We start from the raw sequence: 21,267 nt of genomic DNA, 5'->3' as shown, positions 1-21,267 counted from the left end.
GCTAGATGACCTTCTTGGGGTGGACAGCAATGCCTGTTCACCCAACAGCAGGAACTTGTCATTGTAGAAATAGTCACAGCAAACAATGTAATCCATCTCTACCGGCTACGGCAACAAATACTTGCAAGTATTCATCGACATAAATCGAGTAAGCGTTATTAGGGTAAGGGTTATTTTTGTTTTATTTTCTCTTTACTGCATGCACTGTACCGTATACTACTGTAATGTACAGTATTGAGTTGATGTAATTTGTAACCTTACAGTAATTCTATTAGAGTATTTTTCATTTTTGGTTGTTGTGAAAAGCTTTGTTGGGAAAAAAACATAACAAAAACTGTGTAACAAACAGTGTTGCATTGAGCTTTACAGAATGCTCTGAGAAACTGAAAGAAAACAGTGAAAATGAAAGACTGCAGTGTTTTATATACACTAGTGTGTTGCTGCTAATCTGAAAGTGTATTCGTATGATGCACGTGAGTATCATTTTGTAATCAGTGACAATTTGATAAAGGATTGTTAGGTTTTGATAGCAGAGTTTAAGTTTGACATAGATGTGAATGGTTTATTTCCCTGTGTTATGTCTTATTTGCTTGTGTGTAGAGTTTTGCAAAAAGTCTTCAAGCAACAGGCAAAAACTGTAAATGCCCCTGTGTATTTACATTAAAACGAAACAAGTTTTCCCAGTTCTTCCTTGAATAAATGGATAATGAAAATCAGTACAGCGGCACCATCAATAAAAACGACTAAACTCTATTTTTTATATTATCGTAATAAAAGCTGCACTATCATAGAAAGGTGGTAAAATGATAAGTGTACCACTGTCCTTGAACATGAGGGCTCTTGCTTAATGGTACTCTGGGGAAATTCCATGAAGTAGTAATGTCTTCAAGTGTTGTTTTAATAAAAATAAAAATAAATAAAAATGAAGATGATGATGTGATTTCTGCTGGGGTTGTACCAAACAAGCATAATGATTCATAGGCTGGAGCATCAGTGTAGCAGCAGTGGCTTTTTCCCTCTGGCAGCTGTTCCATTAGCGCAGCACAACAAACACCTGCTCCAAGTGGAGTGAATCCAGAGCCAGTCTGCAAGTCTCTCTCCAGGATCTACCAACGGTGCAAGCCACCGTCATCAGCTGCTTCTCATTCACCAAGCGAGAGCCTGTGCCATGAGACAGAGGTGGATAAAGTAAGTGACAGTCCTACAATGAGGAATAGCTTTGAGTGGAGTGTGACTCACCATTGTTGCAGATCTTTCTTGATGGGCTGATCTCTTGCAAATCAGGAGGTGTTTGTCTCTTTCTTGATGTTTGTTTTTTGCATGGTAAACAGAGGAAACTTTTGAATTTAATATAGAAATCTAACAGTATTTCTTAATAAGATTACTGATAATCCAGAGCAGACACGATCAATAAAAAAGACTAAACTCTGTTTTTTATATTATCGTAATAAAAGCTGCACTATCATAGAAAGGTGGTAAAATGATAAGTGTACCACTGTCCTTGAACACGAGGCCTCTTACCCAATGGTACTGTGGGGAAATTCCATGAAGTAGTAACGTCTTCAAGTGTTGTATTTTTCCTAATAGGGAATGGCAATCTCTATGATGAGGACAGAGCTAAACAGTATACAAAAAAGTCAGGATTTCAGTGGGAATGGTAACTTTTGCACTCCATTTTCACTGAAAAAAAAAGAAGATGATGAATGATGATGTGATTTCTGCTGGGGCTTGTACCAAACAAGCGTAATGATTCATAGACTGGAGCATCAGTGTAGCACCACAATGCATCACATATACAGCACTGGTATGTTGGGGCATATTGTTCCTTTATTTACCAACTGCAGCTTCTGTGATTTGAATACTGCACCCGGCCATATTTGCAATATTTTAATTAACTGTTCAGCCCTAGATGAGAAACATATTAATTTCCAGTAAGAACCCTTCAAAAGGGGTTTCAGTGTTAGCAGTACCAGAGGGCCTCAGTCAGTCTCCACCAGAAAGTCAATGCTTTCAGGAGGCAGCGCCCAGTCTTTCTGACTGAGCAAGGAGTGCAGGTGAGCAGCAGTGGCTTTTTCCCTCTGGCAGCTGCTCCAGTAACGCAGCATAGCAAACACCCGTTCCACGTGGAGTGAATGGTCCTCTTCAATCTGTTCCAGCTTCACAGAGGGGACGTCCAAAGCCAGTCTGCCAATCTCTCTCCAGGATCTACCAATGGTGCGAGCCACCGTCATCAGCTGCTTCTCATTCACCAAGCGAGAGCCTGTGCCATGAGACAGAGGTGGATAAAGTAAGTGACAGTCCTACAATGAGGAATAGCTGTGAGTGGAGTGTGACCCACCATTGTTGCAGATCTTTCTGGATGGGATGATCTCTTGCAAATCAGGAGGTGTTTGTCTCTTTCTTGATGTTTGTATTTTGCCTTGTAAACAGAGAAAACTTTTGAATTTAATAGAGAAATATAACAGTATTTCTTAATGAGATTACTGACAATGCGGAGCAACCTTTGTTCTACCTGACGGCAGCGTGTTGACTTGCAGATCTTTAATAAAGTGAAGCAGTGGGAAGGTGTCCTGCAGCACCTGGTCGTTCAGTAGTTCCAGCAGACCCTGTGCTGCTTCAGGCCCCCTCTGGATGATATGATCCAGCAGGTCTGTCACCTTCTCACTGGGAATACGGCAAGCTTTCACCTGCTGGTAGCCGTGAGGAGACAGCAGACAGCGAGAGTCTGCGTGCTGCAGGACAAAGTCGGCATCGGCGCTTAGAATTTCTATTAGCTTGGCCTTCTGGCTCCTGAGTAGCTGGACTTCAGCTGCTGGTCCCTCAGTCATTGCTGAATGTCACTAAAATCAGCTCCTGAGAAGTTAAAGTGATGAGTAATGAAAGCACAGTTCAAATGTGAAATAACTGTAAAATGATTATTGACTACAAAACTCACTTCCATTTAGTCCTCATGTTATTTCCCATTTAGATTCTCACAATGAGGTAATGGTGTACATATTAACTGTCTTTGATTAACAGATATTGATAGATAACAGCGAGGACATAATAATATTCTCACATTTATTCTATCACTGTACACGACTCATGTTTGTGGCGACAAGTTGCAACACAATTTCATATCTGAATGTAATGAGATATATGTGGCTACAGCAGGGAGGAGGTCTTGACTGTGATGCTGTTTACCAACTCAGTTACTGCTTTTATGTGAACAATGTGCACATACAAGTATAGTCTGTTTAAGTTCATCTACAGACCGACTGGTGCGCACTCTCAGTCTGCAGCAACTCATCAATGTCTCACTCAGCTTGATCAAATAAGAGCTACGAACAGCTGAGGACAAGCTTCATTCAACACAATATTTCTCAATCATTCATCAATGCTTTTTTACATGATGAAACTGCATGACAACAGTATTTATGTGTTGATGTCTGGACTTCCTGGTTTCAGTCAGCATAGCATCTGTTCACGGAACAAACGAAGTAAGACTCTTACCATTTACTGTAACAGCTGCACTAATAGAGAAAAACACGGTTAAACGAACAGAGGTCTCAGCAGACAGCCAGCAAGCATCTCCGCTGTCGACATGGTTCTGATCACGGAGTCTCCTTCGTTACTCCCGCTGGCTTTTCTTCTTTACTGCAGCCTGAATCATTTGTCTGTGCCAGCGTTTCTTTTCTGTGTGCCTCCCTCCAGTGGATGGATGGTTTAGCTGCAGTAAGCTGCCACGACTGAGAGGATTTGGCGACACCTGGTGGAGTTGATAACACACTGCACTCAGTAGTGAGGAAAGTACTTGGAGAGCTTTTTATTTAAGGAAAAAATCAAGAAAACATAAGATAAAGAACCACTTGAATGAAACCAATAAAATAAGAAGAGAGACAATACAATAAGAGATTTAAGAAATGTGCCATATGATGTGCGAACAACATATAAAGTTATTGGTATGAATAAGAAATACAATATTTCTGATAATGTGATATGTACAGTATATATAATATACAAACCCTATACAGTAATATATAATAAAATATCTATCTATCTATCTATCTATCTATCTATCTATCTATCTATCTATCTATCTATCTATCTATCTATCTATCTATCTATCTATCTATCTATCTATCTATCTATCTATCTAGATAGATGGAATACAACACTATGATAAAGCTTATAATACAATTAGATAAATAGGGATATAATATTGTTATTATTTAATATTGCTAAGTATTATAATGTAATGCTATATTGCATTACTATAATGTTATACTGTAAATACTACTACTCCCAAAGCAATACTACTACTACTACTACTAACAACAACAACAACAACAACAACAACAACAACAACAATGTGTAATCAGGGACAAGGTGCAGATGTATTGTTGTAAAAGTAAGAAAAGTAAAAGTGTTAAATTACTGATACATTATTAATGTAAGCAGCATCTGTCTGTCTGTCTGTCTGTCTGTCTGTCTGTCTGTCTGTCTGTCTGTCTGTCTGTCTGTCTGTCTGTCTGTCTGTCTGTCTGTCTATGTGATGGTACGGATGTGTAATGCTGTTTCACTGAAACAAACTCAAATTTCTTCACCAGGAAACAAACACTCGCGGTTGTTGTTATTCATTTAAACTGTACACTAAATGGTTTCTTCGCCTGAGCTCTCCTCATCAAAACAAAACGCTCAAACATTCATGTCGACGCAGAGAAATGTGTTGTTGTTCATACTGTGCCAGTGGAATGCTGTAAACATGGAAATTAATATTTGATTGTTTTGTTTGAGCAGAAAAAGATTTGCTGCATGAATACCAAATACAAGGTGTGTATGAGTGTGTGTCTGTGTGTGTGTTTACAGGTACATGCAAAGCAATGCGGATGTTGTAGGATGTACAGTGCATATGAGTCCAGTCTGTCGTTTCAGAGAAAAGGCCCCCGACTGTTGCCGGACAACAATTAACAGCAACCACCAGCCACACGTCTGCTTAGCCTGTTGACTCAGCTTCAGCTCCGGGAAATGACAAATCAATATCTTATTCCTGGACAGATATTTGCTTTGTGTGAGAGGAAAAGCCTCTCGAGCCCATTTCATCCACACACAGTATACACTCTGAGTCACTGTGTTTATTAGCTGTCTGAATAAATCCAGTTTTCTCTGTGCCCACAGTGGGTGGAAAGAGGGGAGAGAACCATCATTTTCTCTTGTCATTTCTTCTTATCACCCAGGTGAGTCTGTTGTACAGAGAAGCGCACTATACATCCACCTTTATGTGCATCTAATGACTTTATTACTCTATAAATTAGCATTATGTTTAGACTTGATCTTGAGAAGATACACTGTGAAGACTTATACAAAGCTGAGATACAATGATCTACTGATCTATGAAAATATACACATGTTGACACTCTGGCTAGCGTTCAACTCCAAATGCTGCATAATGCGCCTCTGAAATGCGCACTTAGTCATCTTGCATTATATCACTGCGACACAAGTGGAGCATATTCTGTATGGAACACGAAAATGAACTTACTTTGCCGCTGATCAAGCACGATCCCACTCATACCCTTGTGCTTTTCAGGCCCCATCGCACTCTCTGTCAAGTGGTAAACTCCATTTGTATGAGCGTGCTAGTGGTGGATGGTATAATAGCTCGGACGCTCCCCAGTGCCAATGGAGAATAATGCAGTTTCCTTATGAGTGGCTCTGCCTCCATTCCACAGACCTCTGCACCTGGAAAATGACAGATTTCAAGATGCGGGTGTGTGTGTGTTTATTTATGCATGTATGCAATTCAAGAGTGAGCCAGTGTGGCAGCTTTTTCCCCTCCGTGCCTTCACAGATAACTCATATTTACATGCAAAGTAACAGACAAGGTCTGTTACTTTGTCTTACTGACAGTCTTTAGCACTCTGAACCAGCAGGGGACAAAATGGAGTTGGGTTTGAGTTTGAGTAGATATGCAAAGTCACAAACACGCACAGCTCCTTTTCAAACTGTGGTAAAATCCTTGAAAAAAGAAGCATGTCTCCTTTGAATGAGCGTTCGCTTTACGTATAGAAAACTTTTCCATTTCACTAGTTTCCTTGCAACTTAGACTTGAGCCCATATTTGCACTGATTCTGCATAAAAGCTGCACACTAGAATTGCTTCATGTGATGAAAAGGTTTCACCTTAAAGATTTTGTATAAATACATTCTGGTATATAAGCAGCATTGATTATTACACTGTAGAACGTGAAGTTTGTATTTGCTGAGTTCAACTGTGCCTGGGCCGCACATGGGGGCCTTTGAGATGTGACCCCCCTCTTGAGGTGGCTGGAGCTGCAGCGAGGGGACAGCCATGCATTTGAGGGACTGTGACATGTCTGTTTGTTTAACATGAATTATATATGAACGACGAGAGTGAGAGAGGAAAGAGCATGGGCAGCAGATCAGAGGCAGAGAGAGAGATGCCGCCACCGGGAAGAGTCTGAGAGAGAGGTCATAGGAAAGTAGCTTTTCACAGTAGAGTGGACAAGTACTGCAGATGAGAAGTTTCATTTTCCTGCAAAAAGGCCAGATTTAGTATTATGAAAGAAGAATAAGGGCAGAGTGCAGAAAAGTAGAAAAAGAGATTTCAGAAAGGCTCAACTCAGAGCACCTATATAATGCCACCTCAGATGATATTATCCTTACTTTTCAAAGACAGAAAGGTGGAATATGGTATAATGTCAGCATGGCCATCCATTATCATTCTGCGTGTTGTATTATATTCTCTCAGATCAAATATACTGTTTAAGAAGCTATTATTCATTATGGGAAGAAAACAGTTTGCAGAGAACTTATAGGTTGCGGCTGTAATGTAATTGACAGGTCCATTAACGCTGATAGAAGTGTAAATAATTTAAGTGTGTGTGTGTGCATGTCTCTGTGTGTGTGTATACTCCTCCGCACACCTACTTTAGAGAGGATACTGATGAACGACAGACACAAAGGTATTTTCCTTCCCTGAAGTATACTGAATGGAAGAGACAGTGAGTCTGACTGACGGAGCAGACACATTCTCAGACTGCATTAAAGCCATGGAGGAGCTGCAGGAGAGAGGGAACTGATGTGTGTGTGAGGGTCTGTGCGTTTTGGTGGGTGTGAGATCATCACAGCTGAAGTCACTGGACCCAGGGAGAGGCAGGTGTCAGCATGTCATACTTGCTGTAATTCAATGAAGTCACCAGTCAGTGTTTTGTCAAGTCAAGTCAAGTGTATTTATTTGGCCCAGTATCACAAATTTGCCTCAAGGGGCTTAACAAGCTGTACAGCATACGACATCCTCTATCCAGAGACCCTTGAGACCCTATTTACAGGATTCAACAAGCCAAATCCCTGGACTGGGGCAAGTCTGAATCATCACATTAAAGACAAAGTGAAGCAAAGAGAAGCGAGAGCAACGTGACTTGTGTCGACTGTAGTGTGAGTTGGCCTCTAGAGGGAGCTCTTATCATTCTAAAGTATTGGATGAAAGCTTTCAGCTGGCTCCCACACTCAGCTCTTCATTTAAGTATACCTTTGATACAATTTCAGCATTTAAGGGGAGACCTGAAAACATCTCTGTTGTTGGGTTGGGGGACACAAGATCCTTCTGGCAAAAGAGGGCAAGCCAGGTGTTTCCTGAGCTCCCACAATAAAACTAACGTGAACACACACCCTGCTGGCTCTGGGGATTGGTGTGGACTGTCCTAAACTCAGTGACCTCTGTGTAAGAAGTGGAGTGAATGTGTAATGTTTTCTGAGGACATCACACCTAACCTATTGATCCAAGCAAGGGCCACTGTTCCCCACTGACTGAACATCAGCTAACATCTGCTAATGCATTTAAGGTCCTTGTGGATTTACAGCAACGTGAACAATTATGACAACCCTGGACTTGTTTAAACTGGGATAAACTGGCCACAATGTCTTCCCACTGCTGAATGTTCTGTTTCTGATGAGACATTTTTGCAAAGAGGTGTTCAGTCAGTGGGGACATCATTATTTTTACAGCTAAAGGCCAGATTACAGCTCCTCCCAACCCCATCCAGCCCAGTCACAGTGGTTTTCCTCACAGGTTCACTGCTCATTTCATCACTCACAAACCTGTATATCCATAGTGCATATTGTCAATGATTAACATGAATGATTGCATCTAAAACACTTAATGCTGGTTAAGAACATTTATTTTTAACCTGTGAGAAGGAGCATATCAAATTACAGAATCGTAATGTGTCACTGAAGTTATAAAGTATGAGTGACTAATCAATCCTAGTATGCTGGATTGATGTGTTTATATTTGTCAGTCATAGAAATGTTCATAGATTTTTAATGAGAGGTTTTCAGATGTACTTGAAGCACAGGTGCACATGCTACTGATCTGTCTGCAGTTACTGTATTGCACACAGTCATCATATTTTGAGAATGCACTGCTCCCTCTGTTCAAAGCTCAACAGCACAGGAAATATGACAAACTACTCAAATGTTGGAGGCTTGTGTTACCTGTTTATGCTTGCTGGTTACTTTGGAAGTGTGGATATAAAATAAAGTGTGGTCTGTGTGTGTGTGTGTGTGTGTGTGTGTGTGTGTGTGTGTGTGTGTGTGTGTGTGTGTGTGTGTGTGTGTGTGTGTGTGTGTACTTGCAGCTGAACTTACCTGCATACTATTTAGATTCCTTATGATTAATGATATGAGGTCAGATACAGAGAACCAAAACAAATTAAATTCAGTTTTATCACACACACACACACACACACACACACACACACACACACACACACACACACACACACACACACACACACACACACACACACACACTTATTTGAATTGGTAATGCGTTTAGGTCTCTGATGAAAAAAGTTCACAGAGGTATTTTAGATATATATGTATATATAGATTTCATGTTCGTTTTACAAGCAAAAAGGGAAATACATATAATAGAAAGGAATTATTATTAAACCAGTTGCTTTCAGCTTTCATCTCCTCTTGTTCCATTAAGTGAAGACCAATAGTTTCAAGGCGTAAATTATTCTCAGTGTTCATCATCAACTGAAAGAATCCCATGAACTTTATTGATCTGATCAATACAGGAAAACAGTGTTGTTTGTGACAAAATCAAACTCCATGCGTTTAGATCCTTTGCCATGTAATTATACAACTGAGCAAACCGTTTGTCAGTCTTTCCAGTCAGCCCCCAACCACTATCACCTGCAGGTATTCATTTCTGTTACAGTTACCACATCCTGATAACCCCATTAGGGCCTTTTTAATGTAGTCCACTGGAGATACCATATGCTGGGTGTGTTTCTTCCTTATGCTTTTTAACATATCCTGCTCCACATAAGCTAATTTAAGTGCTGGGAGACAGAGGAGAGACTAATGACTTTGAGTGATTTATGTCTGCCTGAGTGTGAGTGTGTGTGTGTGTGTGTGTGTGTGTGTGTGTGTGTGTGTGTGTGTGTGTGTGTGTGTGTGTGTGTGTGTGTGTATGCGGTAAGTGTAAAAGTGTTGGTGTGTATATCCAAAGCTTCGAGGTGTCGTCTCTGTGTCTGTGATTTTAAGTGTTTGTGACAGCCGTCACTCTCTCCTGCTGTGTTTTCTCTGCATATTGGTGTGAATATGTGTATTTACGCCTCGGTGTATGGGTGTGTGTATAATAATTGCTGGTAGTCCGGATATGGCGGTGATTCACATTGGAGTGTTGCATCACTCCCCAGTGGAAAGGAAGTCACTGATTCAATTGCAAAAAAAAAAGCTTTGCTTGAAAGCTTTGAAAAAGAGATGGATTGAAGTTGGAAAAAAGAGAGCTGTAATATATCATGTCTAATCAAATATGTTGGAGTATTTCATTTTTTATCATCGTCTTCATATTCATTGTGAATATCCTCACTTTATAATCTGAGCAATAGCAAAAGTTTGCTGATATTTTGTCAAAACAAATCAATAATTGTAAATCTGTGCTTTTCGTTCGTGTAACAGAAATTGTTTCTCAGACTGGCTGAAAAACCTCTCAAATAACCAATAAAGATAAGCCAGGTCCTAACCTCACCTTGGGTTGCTGGTACCAATTCAATGGTAAGAAAACTCTTGAATGAATCAATCTATGTATAAAGAATCAATTCATGAATAAAGAAACCAAATAAGGGGAAACACTGTTGTTCAGTTATGTGTCTTGATTTTACACAGTTGGAATATCCTGTTTTGTTTTTGCTGTTTTTTATTTCTGCCTTTTTTCTAAGTTTCCATTCACACTGCAGATACATGTAGATCAGGCAGACTGGACCGTAGTCATAGCGAGTGTTCATCTGTCTGTCTATTTTCAGAGCTCAGCGCTGGAAATCAGTCCAGGGCGGTTCCCTACTGTCTCCCGTGTGCATGCTTGGATATGGTCCAGGAACTGGGCAGTGAAGACGATGAGTGAATGGGTAACTAAGCAGTTACATGAATGGAAAATGTGCATTTCACAGATGTCCTGAATGATGCAAAAAAAAAAAAAAAAAAAGAGTAAAAATTGAAAGTGGTCTGAGCTTTCTTAAGATTGCAGTTTCATTGGCATGTGATTGCATATGTCTGTGCACCCACCTTTGTCTTCCTGAAAATCTGTATGTCTGCCATCCCAATAGATCTCCATGCTATAACCAGACAATCACTTAGAGTCTGGCTGTGGCCTGCTACCCACAGATTGCACTATTCCTCCCTTGGCCATGGGAATGGAGTATTATGCAACGAGTGGCCTACCTCAGGTCATTAAGATGCCCTCACTCAGCAAAACTGGCACATCTGCGCGTGCTGATCAGCCTGGCCCTGTGGTTGGTGGAGGGATGATAACTGCACGCTAATTAAAAAGCCATTCATTGGAGTGAAAGGCCAATTAAAGGCCTAATATTTGATAAGGCTCTCAGTTCACTCAGCAGCAAGCCCACCTGGGAAGTATTTATTAAATGTTAATGGAGACTGTAATTAATATCCAGGGCGGATTAACACGCAACTGAATATCATTTGTACTCACAGAGAGGGGGAGAGAGATAGGGAAGGAGAGAGAACAAGTACAAATGAGAGACAGATATGTAACTCAGCATTTTGCTCTGGTAGGCTGCCGTGAACACGAGAAGCTTTTACACAGGTTTGTCATCAATCCAGAGCGTTGCTGCTTTGGAGCGTGACGATTCCTTTTGCACAGACTGGAAAACACTGAAGCAGAAATGTTCTGATTCCTTGCCGCAGTTCACATGTTCTAAATATAGCAGCCAGTTAGATCTTGATAATTGGGTGGTTGTGTCTCTGTATGTTGATATTCACAGTGATGGGCCATGTGAATAGGATGCATTTGTGAGTGTGCCTGTAAATTAGCTTAGCTTAGTGTATGCCAGTAGCTGTGTTTGAAGTGATAATACATTCTACATGATGCTATTTTCTGAATACGGTGTATAGGAGCTACATGTCATGTCATCATTACTGACTGTAAGATAGATTTGCTGTTTTCCTATTCTTCTTCTTTTTGTTATTATTATTGTTGGTGCAAGTTGGCGCAAAGAATTATAAGATAAGATAAGACAAGACTTTATTCATCCCACACTGGGGAAAATTCAGTCGTTACAGTCGTATTACAAAGAGCAAGCACAGTGGCATTGGTGAAATATTTTAATTTCACTTAACTCACTGGTCATTTTGTATTTGTATCACACTTTTTCCTCACTTATGGAAATTTAAATTATCTTCATGCTTACTTCCCAGCTGTCTATGGGTCCTTCCACTGAGCTCATTGGAAGTCCTGCTCCACATCACATCCATCCAGATTCTCAGCTGCTCTCAACTCCCTCACCTCGACTCCATGTGGGGAATGTTTCTGTACGTTAGGGCGTGACTACCCCCTTAAAATGATACGTTAAACAAATGAATTTAATTACTTTTAAAGCCTCTGTCATTTCATTCTAATATGTGTGTACTGTCGTGTGAAGTATTCAGACACAGCCCGTGTTTGGCTCTTCTCTGTGTCAGTCCCCGCTTGGTGATGTGACTATGTCAGTGTCTGTCCTTGCGTCTGTCCCTCAGAAACTGGCCTCTATTTATAAGTTGTCCTTTTTTTTAAAGCTGTGTCCTCCTGGTCACTGAGCAGCACAAAGCTTGAGAGAAACTCTCACTCTGTTCTCCAGCCTCTCAACAACAGAGGACAGGCCAAGCTGAACTGTAGATAACGTACCTGGCAGAATGATTTCCCCCAAGAACGGGCCTCTTGCTCCTATTTTCCTTTTACAAATAGCTTTGTTTCATACTGCTGCTGTGCGTCGAGTTATTGTCTTGCTGTGATGATAGGTTTTCTTCATTTTCTTCTCATTGTGATGAGCTGTTTTGATTTTACTTTTGACCTTGTTTACATCCCTTCCACGAGCCATTAGGAACTATGTAGTGTGGCTTCATTACTGATGGCTGCTCTATTGGCCAAGACTAATAGACATGGTTGCAGTGGAAGGACATGCCAATAGCACTAAATATGCTAAAACAAATGGCCTATCAGATTAGTGGAAGGATAAGGTGATAGCTAAAGGTTGAGGTTAGAGTTGCAATTTAACACTGGGGAACAGGGATAGAAATTGATAGTGTTTAGTGATTCCTATCCACAGTAAACCATCAGAGGGCAGCGTCAGCTGTTTACCAGCTGCAAGAAAGAGGTAAGCCGATAATGCAGTGACCACACAAACACGCCACACAGGTGCTATTATCTAAGCTGCGTTGTTAATCTATTCACAATCTGTGTGATTTTAACACAGCTTGCATGTGTGCATAGTTGTGTATGTGCATATGTGTGTGTTTCGTATCTGAGTCTCATGAGGATGATGATGGGATACACTGTGTGAGGTGAGAACTGATATTAATACTATGAATAATACACATGCCCCAACGTGTGTTATTTAAATGGCCCATTAATTTTAAAGAGACACTGATCATGAGCTTTGCACCAATGCACCATTTTAGTTGCACACACTGAGCTCTTTGGCACAGAGTGTGCATTTGTATACATATGCATTCAAATGGATTGTTTTTTGGAGTGGCGGAGTCAGAGAGTCTGATTAAAGCTGACATTGTTTCATTGAACTAAATTAGAAGACAATTATCTGAGTTATTGCCTTTTATATGTCAATCCTTGAAATGTCATTCTGCAAACAACAGACTCAGCAGCAGCAGCAAACCAGGCAGAGTATTACATGCCTCTGTGCGAGGAAAGGCAGAGGACCTAATAGTAAATTGTGATCGTTTCAATAATAGATGTGTGTGTGCGTGAGTGACTGCATGCTGTGCAAACAGCAGGAATGAAGTGGATGTGTGTGTGTGTGGTCTTTATTGGTCAATAAAATACTCAGCCCTGAGCTTGAATGTAAATTTATTGTTTCTGTGGTCAGTCAGTTGTATACGCACGAGTGTGTGTGTGTGTACCAGTACTAAGGCCACAATATCCAGTAAATCAGTCAGACACAGTCGACAAAGTACTATGTTAAAACTTCACCGTAGAGCAGCTAGAGAGCTAAGATAGATGGGTGGAGTGTGGGGGGGCTATTAAAGGATATAAAGTAAGGAAGGGGGGGTCGGGTGAACGAGAGGAAATCAGAAGGAAACGGCTGTTGAACGGCGCTCAGATCAATACTAATAACCACACACAGAGAATGACTTCCTCTCATACCTAATAACTCAGACAGAGGAGGAGAGGAGGAGAGAGATGGAAGCACACATCGAGAAGAGAGAGGCCAGAACACGGAGACTGTTTGGGGAGAGGGAGAGGAAGGAAAAATGAGTGTGAAGTTCAAATTTGTCTGTTTCGCAATCTCTGTTGGTCTCTCGCTTCTTCGTCCTCCTTCTTTCTGTTTAATAAGAGGGCAGGGTGAACAGACGGCCATGTTTGAGGTGCCACTTTATCACTGTGGAAATGCGGTGCCACCCATCTCCTCCTCCTGCAGCCCTCACTGAGCTCACAGAGCTAGAGTCATATTTGGAAGATTAGAGAAGTGTGTGTGTATGTGTGTGAGTGTGTGTCTATGTGTGTGAGTGTTGCAGTGCCATACAATTTGTGGTGAATTAGATTGTTCTAAAAGCATCTCTCAATAAGAGGCTGGAGAATGCGTTTGCCCTAATGGCCTGCCATTTTATATTTCTTTAATGAAGTTACAGAGGAGGAGAAAACGGTCAACCCCGCCGTGCTCCCCTACACACACACACACGCAGCATAATGCACATGGGGAAATTCAGCTTTGTGTGTGTTTCCTGCTGTGTGTTTTTGTGTGTGTGTACATAGCTGTGCACAGCTGAACTGTACCGGCCTAATAGCATAGCATAATAATGTGATTCCAGCTTACTTTAGAGTGACACTTCCATTTCACCCAGGCTTCCCAGCGTTGGTGAAATTTCAACACCTTGCTCAAACTCAAACATATTCACGCTCTGTTGAGTTGAAACTTCCCCATGAGAGACTGCATATGAGAGACAGAGGGTCAGAATAAAGTGCAGCCATGTCTGATGTCAGATGAAAAAACTATGCACTCATGCAGATACTTTAATGTAGCACATTGCCTGACAAGTGGCGCAGTGAATCCAGTTTCTTGGTTTTGGTGCCAAATATGAGAACCAAAGGGAACAGATCTGTCCGCAGCACATGTCCTTCCCAGTATGCTGCATGGTTGTTTGAAGAACCTCTTCACATCATTTCCAATGCTCGTGTGTGCTTGTTGGAAAGCAGACTCATTGTGATTCCCAGATGGCAGAAGGCTCATTGTCTGCTGCTACATACATAGAGCCAAATTTTAGGATGGAGCTTTCATAAGCCGGTCATTATGGTGGAACTCAAGAGCAGATGCTGCCCTAAAGCCCCATCTGAAATTTGCTTCCCACAACCACCACAAGAACATTCTGTCTGTAATATGTTTCATGCATTACTTTGATAGGTAATGACCCTTGGGCGTGGAAAAGCAAAACAGATTATATGAATCTTCACTTAAAAAGCAATATGTTCAATTAATTCAAGTAGTGTCTGTAGTAGTGTCTATTATCCAGGAAATCTGCTCATAAAGGCACCTTGTACTAGTCAACTGAACCTGAATCTGAAAGAAAAGTTTAGGTGCTTTGAGGATTTCACTGACAAAATTGGAAACACAGACTTGAATGACTCAAGACTATGATTTTTTTTTTTTTACGATATACAACTTTGAAATACTACAATCTGCAACAAACAGAGCTTTGCTGAGGCAGAGCATCATGGGTATGCTTATAGGTTCTGATGTGCAGCTTAACTGTTGTCCCCGGTCAGAAACAGGAAAGCACCTGAACTATATGACTTCATATAGCTTGAACAAGGCTTCCGTCACCCCGATAAGTAATTAAGAAAAGAACAAAATGGGGCATACGACGATTCCCTGTTGAGTTATCCTGATGAATGACATAATTCTGAACATCTCCCTGACACACATTCAGTTGTCATCAGTGCAACCTTTGATAAGATATGTGCTGATCAATAGTCTCCCCTATAGATTTTCTCGAAGGCTATCTTCAGATTGTGCTATAGCTTATCAGACAACAATGATACATATCAGCATCGACCCATCCTAATCAATTATTCAATCCTAAGACTTAGGCCATACCTGCATATTTTAGAGCCCCTGATGGCCATATCTATCTGTTCCTTCCATTTCTGTCCCTGCATGTCTCTCTGATATTGACTAAGCCTGAACTAAGGTATGGTTGGTATTGAGTAAAACAATGTCTGGCCGAAATGCTATCGATTTGGGCAGTAGATATTCATCAAAGTTCATCCCTTTGGTGATGAAAGGTCTTCCATGGATATCACAAGAACACACACCCACACACGTTAGGTTTTCATCACTTTGGGGACACACATAGCTTACATTCATTTCATTTGTCCCCACAATGTGAGTAAGACATGGACACACATTAAAACATGCTCGTGAACAAATATAACCGATGAAGATGTGAGGAGAAATTAGATGATTCTGTGTGCATGTATGGGGAAATGCCCTTAACTTTGGACTCATGGACAAACAGTGCAATGATGTCAACATTTTGAAACTACCTCACACATATCTTTGGCATTCTTGTACCGCAGTGTCCTATTAAATTGGCTGACATATGCAGATACGTTTGATAGATAAGATGATATCGCTGATATGTCAGCGCCAGCAATTTATCAGCCAACTGATTTCTATGTACAGTCCTAAATACACAGATTGATCGAAAGGTCAGAGGAGGTTTGTTTTCATTATGTTAAAAAGGGAAATAGGATCATTTAGTTTTTGCTGGGTTGGGTTTATACATTCAAGATGATGACTAACGTGGCACATTTACAGTCAAATTAAAAAAGATCATTGTTCGCTAACACTCATGTGCTGAGCTGATATAGTTGGAGTTATCTTTTAGTCAAGAGGACTTAGGAAATGAAAACCTATTCCTAACTAAAGTACGAACATTTTAGTTAAATTCATGCGGAATCCAACTCTGAGAAGAATTTAATGGTGACTCATGAGGAAAGGAGGTGCTTAGACAGTAAAAGGTTATGAAAACTATGAGCTATCATAATGCCAGAATTATAATTCTGCAGTACAAATAAAAAAATAAATGCATAGTTACATTTATTATTAATAATATCATTAGTAATAGTAGTTGTAGCTGGAGCCATATATACCAGTTTCCCCCCCCCAAAAAAACAAAACAAAACAAAACAAAACAAAACAAAACAAAACAAAACAAAACAAAACAAAACAAAACAAAACAAAACACCACCTCCACTTGGGTCCTTACCCGAGCCTTGACAGCGGACCTTACGCCTCAACGTTCGTCACCATTAAAGGGAAGAGAAGAAGAGTTTGACCGTTGCCAGTTTGTTTGGCTAGTTAGGTAAACTCCTGGTGGTAATTTTGATATAAATGAAGTAAAAACACTGAAGAAACGGAAAGCTTAGGAGACGAGGAGAGACGACAAAGGGAGAGTAAGTTTGCGTCATAAACAAATATAGCTCGAATATTTCTGACTTGTGTGACGATGCTAGCATTCCTACATATTTATGCTAATATACGGCGTTGACTGCTAGCTTAACTGTCCCACCAGCACGAGGCTGTGGAGGAAAGCAAAAACTTATTACCAGAGCAATTTTAATCTTCGAAAGGATTTGAAACATTGGCTGTAGTTGAAATAAGTTTGGACCGTTGAGGGATGGCTGCAACTCTTAGAATAATTATGCTAACTGTTTAAATGAAGGTCAGATCGGTGAAGCTGATGCGATGAGCTGGGAGGAGGCCTCTGGAACTCCACAACAGATGGCGGATGAATTCAGCGTTACAAACTGTAAGTGAAAGTTGCATTTATGTCATTGTGTTCGTGTTGGCCGCCGTGCCATTGCTGGACCAATGCAGTGCTTGTTGTGACCTGGTGAATATGTCCCTGTGTGGAAGTTTGTTGCGAGTAGACCTTATACATTTACATCGAAGACTCAGTAGCCGAGTGTGAATGAATGCATATGAATAAGTTCATCCATTCTGTGGCCTTTTGCAGCAGTTTTTTCAGCGACTTTTCATAATACTGGCTTTGTATTTATATGTCTCAGTTATGGTGGCTGCCTTTGCTTAATGCTTGTGACTGTGTGAAAGATCCATTTAATTCTTTTAAACACAATGGAGTTCGCAAGTGGAAATGGCACCAAATCCAGATGTGTTACTTTCTTTCTAGTCAGTTGAACTCATTAAGATATTATAGCAAGAAATATGCTTAATACTTTCCCACCTTCTGGTCAGACGTACCTCAATGAGTATGATGTGCACTTGTTTTGGGCATGGGGCATTTGCTGGTCATCAGAAAAGTTGACTATCATCAGAATTTGGTATTCCATGTACATATAAAACTATTGTTGTCACCAAGGTTTATCGTGAATGATTAAGGCTTCTAGGTCACTTCACTCCAATAAAAATAATACATACATTTATAGTACAAGAAATAATGTAAAAACTTGCTTTTGCATTTTGCTAACTGGTAATATGAAAGTCTCATGGATTGGTCCATTGTGGGAGACTTTTATGTTACCATAGTAGAAGATGGATAAATAGAAGTCGAGAAGATCACACAAACTGTAATTCATTCGTTAAGGAACTTAATCACTTGTGTTTTGCTGTGTTTGTACCATTGCTGAATTGAAGGCTGTGCTTGTTGTTACCAGTTGAATGAGTGGCTTTGTAAGCTGTCGTTCAGCTGCTGATTGAGTTGTGGCTGACCTTGGCAGCAGCTACACTGCTGCACGGTGTTCTTGCTGACAGACACTGGTTGGATTCATATCAGTAATTCTTTAGACTCTCAGCTTTGTATTTGCATTTTGAGTTATATTGACTGCTCTGCTGTGAGGTGCTTGTAATTTTCTCTTTATTCTGCAACAGATTCAGAGAACTAATGAATAACCCACTGTACACACAGCTGATTTGTGTAACATCGAGAGCAAAACCAGAGATCTATAATATTTTGTGCTGTCATGTTTGTCTTTTAGTCTAAGTATTAGCATTTGGTGTTTGGTCATATAAGAATTGCGAAGTTATCCCTGTTGTTTCAGTACCACGGACAGCAATCTTCATTTGATCACAGGTTGCAGTCCTTGTGACTAGGGTTGAACAATTGAACGATCAAAATCTTATCAAAATCGCAAAATTGCCAAGTGCAATATCCAAATTGGAGCAGCTGGGATTTCTTTTGAAAAAAGGTAAAGTGTCTCACAACATTCTGTACTATTACAAATGAAACTTTGTGGTGCTACGCAGATGCATCGGCCTACAAATCCTAATATCCAGATGTAAGGCAACTTACTTGTTTGGTAGAGACCCAGAATCACATTATTATTTTTCATTTCTTTCTGTGAAAATGAATTGCAAAAATGACCATTTCCACAAAAATCCCGACTCGTATCGCAATCACAATATCTGTCAATAGAATCACAATCTGCTTTTTTTAAGCATATTGTTCAGCCCTGTGACATTATTGTAAGGAGAATTATTATGTGCTTTTTTTTGTCCTGGTGTGCCTCAGTGAATAAGTTGTTGTACTGTATGTGTACTGTTGAGTGGGCTATGTGCTGCTCATTAGGAAATCCCATGGCCATGAGAGCTTGTTATAGACCTTTTTCATGGTTGACGGTTTGACTTGTCATAGCAGGAAAAGTACAGGTGTCACTAATGACATTAGCGATGGCTCAGTTCCATTAATTGTCCCTGTGAACCTACCAGTGTGACAGCATGCACAAAGGAGTGCCCTGAAACTGACTCATCTAAATGAAAGACAGTTGTTCACTATACTACTACTACTATACTATATTAATTGCATGTGCTTTTACAACTAGGACAAGTAAAAATGTTTCCTTCGAAGTCAATGTGGATATAAGATTGTATTACAAATGATTTTGTTGGCATCAATGTTTATAATGAATCATTTTGCTTTGGTTTCACTTTTAACATGATCTCTAAAATCTGTTTAATTTCCAAAAGATTTTTGTAGTACAAGAAGTAATGTCAACAGGGGCGAATGTGTTTGCAATTCACTCTGTTGTATATATGATGTCCAGACCAAATAGAAGATATAGCTGAGTGATTTGGGTTGGTGTGTTCTCGTTTGGGTATGTGTATGTGTATGTGTATGTGTATGTGTATGTGTATGTGTATGTGTATGTGTATGTGTGTGTGTGCTTGCATGCACTCTCACTCACATGTGTGAAGTGGGTGTGGACATGGGAACTAATGGTGACTTATTAACATCATAATTCAGCCAGGCAGGACAACTAATCACTGAGACCTCAGATAGACCAGCCACAGGGGGTGATGGATGAAGCGTGTGTGTGTGTGTGTGTGTGTGTGTGTGTGTGTGTGTGTGTGTGTGTGTGTGTGTGTGTGTGTGTGTGTGTGTGTGTGTGTGTGTGTGTGTGTGTGTGTGTGTGCTTGCGTGTATGTTTCTGTGTGCTTTAGTGATAGATGGATTGTGTGGGGGTCCTTTCACACTGAGATGTCTCCTAATCAGTCTTAATGATTAGGCTCTATTGATGAGGTGCATTGATGAGAATGGGATTGTGTCTGTAGGGCGTGGCAACAAAACTCTCTGAAATAGGATATACACTCAACCGATATCTACTTCAGGATTTGAAAAAGGTATTTTTAAGACAAAACAATATATTTCTGTCTGCCTGTGTGCGTGTGTGTTTGCATGTGTGCTACTGATTTGTATTTTCATGCCTGTGTTTTTGTATGTGTTGGGTCTGCTCTCTGGCTTGGGGAGCTGGGCTTAGGCCATTTGTCACAAGGAACTCTATAGAGAGGAGTGTGAGGACGTCCCTTCTTCTGTCTTCTCCTCCTCTGTCTGTGTCTCCATCCGTCTCTCGGCCTCCTCCCCCAGCGATGCCACTCATCCGTCTCTGGCCCAGTCAGGGCTGTTTACACTCATTTAGCTCCAACTGAGGTGCAGCCAGGGCAAGGTTTGGGGTATTTATAGACAGAAGAAGAATGAGAGAGTTAACAGGAAAGCAAAGAATACAACAAGAAATTTGGGTTGAGCATTTGGGCTGTTTTTATGGAAGATTGGCATATGATAATTAAAACAATACAAACAATAGTGAGACACACTGGTTGTGACCAAGAGCTGAGATGAGATTTCCATGATGGCTTTTGCTCTCTTAAGCTTGCAGTTATTGTAACCAATGTAAGCAATGAAATTACACTGTAGAAATAATTTAGCACATGTCTGATAGGAGTCTTCCTTAATGTGGACATTCCCCCACCCTTCCTCTTTCTCTCTCTCTCCCTTAGCAAGAAGCAAGGGCCAGCGGAACAGAGGAAGAGACAAACTGAATTAGTGTTCTTTTCATCATCCGTGACCAGCGAGCCGTCTGATAACCCTGATCTCATTATGAACGCTAATTGCAACGTTCTCCCTCCTCTCATCCTCTTTTCCTCTCCTCCTCGCCATACACACATTTTGGACTAAAAGCCGATCTCAGGGAGAGGAAGCTTCTCTTCTCTGTTTTTGTGTCTGAGTATTTACTTCCTGCCTGCTAATGGCACCAACGTCAGGGAGAGGTCTGATATCCACTTTTAGCATAATCATTCTGAGCATGGGCAGCAACATGAGAGATTTATGGTCTGCTGAATGTAGTCTGGCAAATCTTCCAGCTTTCACATTTCAACCTCTTAGCTGTCTGTTTCTCCCCACTGTCTCTATCTCTATATGTCTCTCTCTCTCTCTCTCTCTCTCTCTC

The 21,267-nt window shown here is 40.6% G+C and overlaps 1 protein-coding gene across 2 annotated transcripts; it reads right to left on the bottom strand.

The window, feature by feature from the left end:
• Positions 1-160: 160 nt before the first annotated feature.
• On the bottom strand, positions 161-3,748 carry LOC139335402 (uncharacterized). 2 transcript variants are annotated; one of them, XR_011602421.1, is made up of 5 exons: positions 3,493-3,748; positions 2,513-2,853; positions 2,339-2,419; positions 1,240-2,260; positions 161-1,161 (listed from the first exon to the last, which is right to left on the bottom strand). XR_011602421.1 is itself a non-coding variant. In XM_070968999.1 (3 exons), the coding sequence occupies exons 1-3, from the start codon at positions 2,826-2,828 to the stop codon at positions 1,980-1,982; spliced, it is 678 nt and encodes a 225-aa protein (XP_070825100.1). In that variant the 5' UTR covers positions 2,829-2,912; the 3' UTR covers positions 1,806-1,979. The 2 variants fall into 2 exon arrangements, 1 of the variants encoding a protein (XP_070825100.1); XM_070968999.1 differs by lacking the exons at positions 161-1,161; positions 3,493-3,748 and having other exon boundaries at positions 1,806-2,260; positions 2,513-2,912.
• Between the last annotated feature and the right edge of the window lie 17,519 nt (positions 3,749-21,267).

Source organism: Chaetodon trifascialis, chromosome 8 (genome assembly GCF_039877785.1).
Source record: "Chaetodon trifascialis isolate fChaTrf1 chromosome 8, fChaTrf1.hap1, whole genome shotgun sequence".
NCBI classification, from domain to species: Eukaryota; Metazoa; Chordata; class Actinopteri; order Chaetodontiformes; family Chaetodontidae; genus Chaetodon; species Chaetodon trifascialis.
This window is presented reverse-complemented; position numbering and strand designations above follow the sequence as displayed.

What these genes read in the sequence shown, in the direction of transcription:
- LOC139335402 (XM_070968999.1), bottom strand. Translation starts at nt 2,828, where the DNA reads ATGACTGAGGGACCAGCAGCTGAAGTCCAGCTACTCAGGAGCCAGAAG. An exon ending in AGTCAACACGCTGCCGTCAG is followed by an intron (nt 2,420 to 2,512) that starts GTAGAACAAAGG and finishes TCTGTTTACAAG; the next exon opens with GCAAAATACAAACATCAAGA. An exon ending in CAGAAAGATCTGCAACAATG is followed by an intron (nt 2,261 to 2,338) that starts GTGGGTCACACT and finishes CTCATGGCACAG; the next exon opens with GCTCTCGCTTGGTGAATGAG.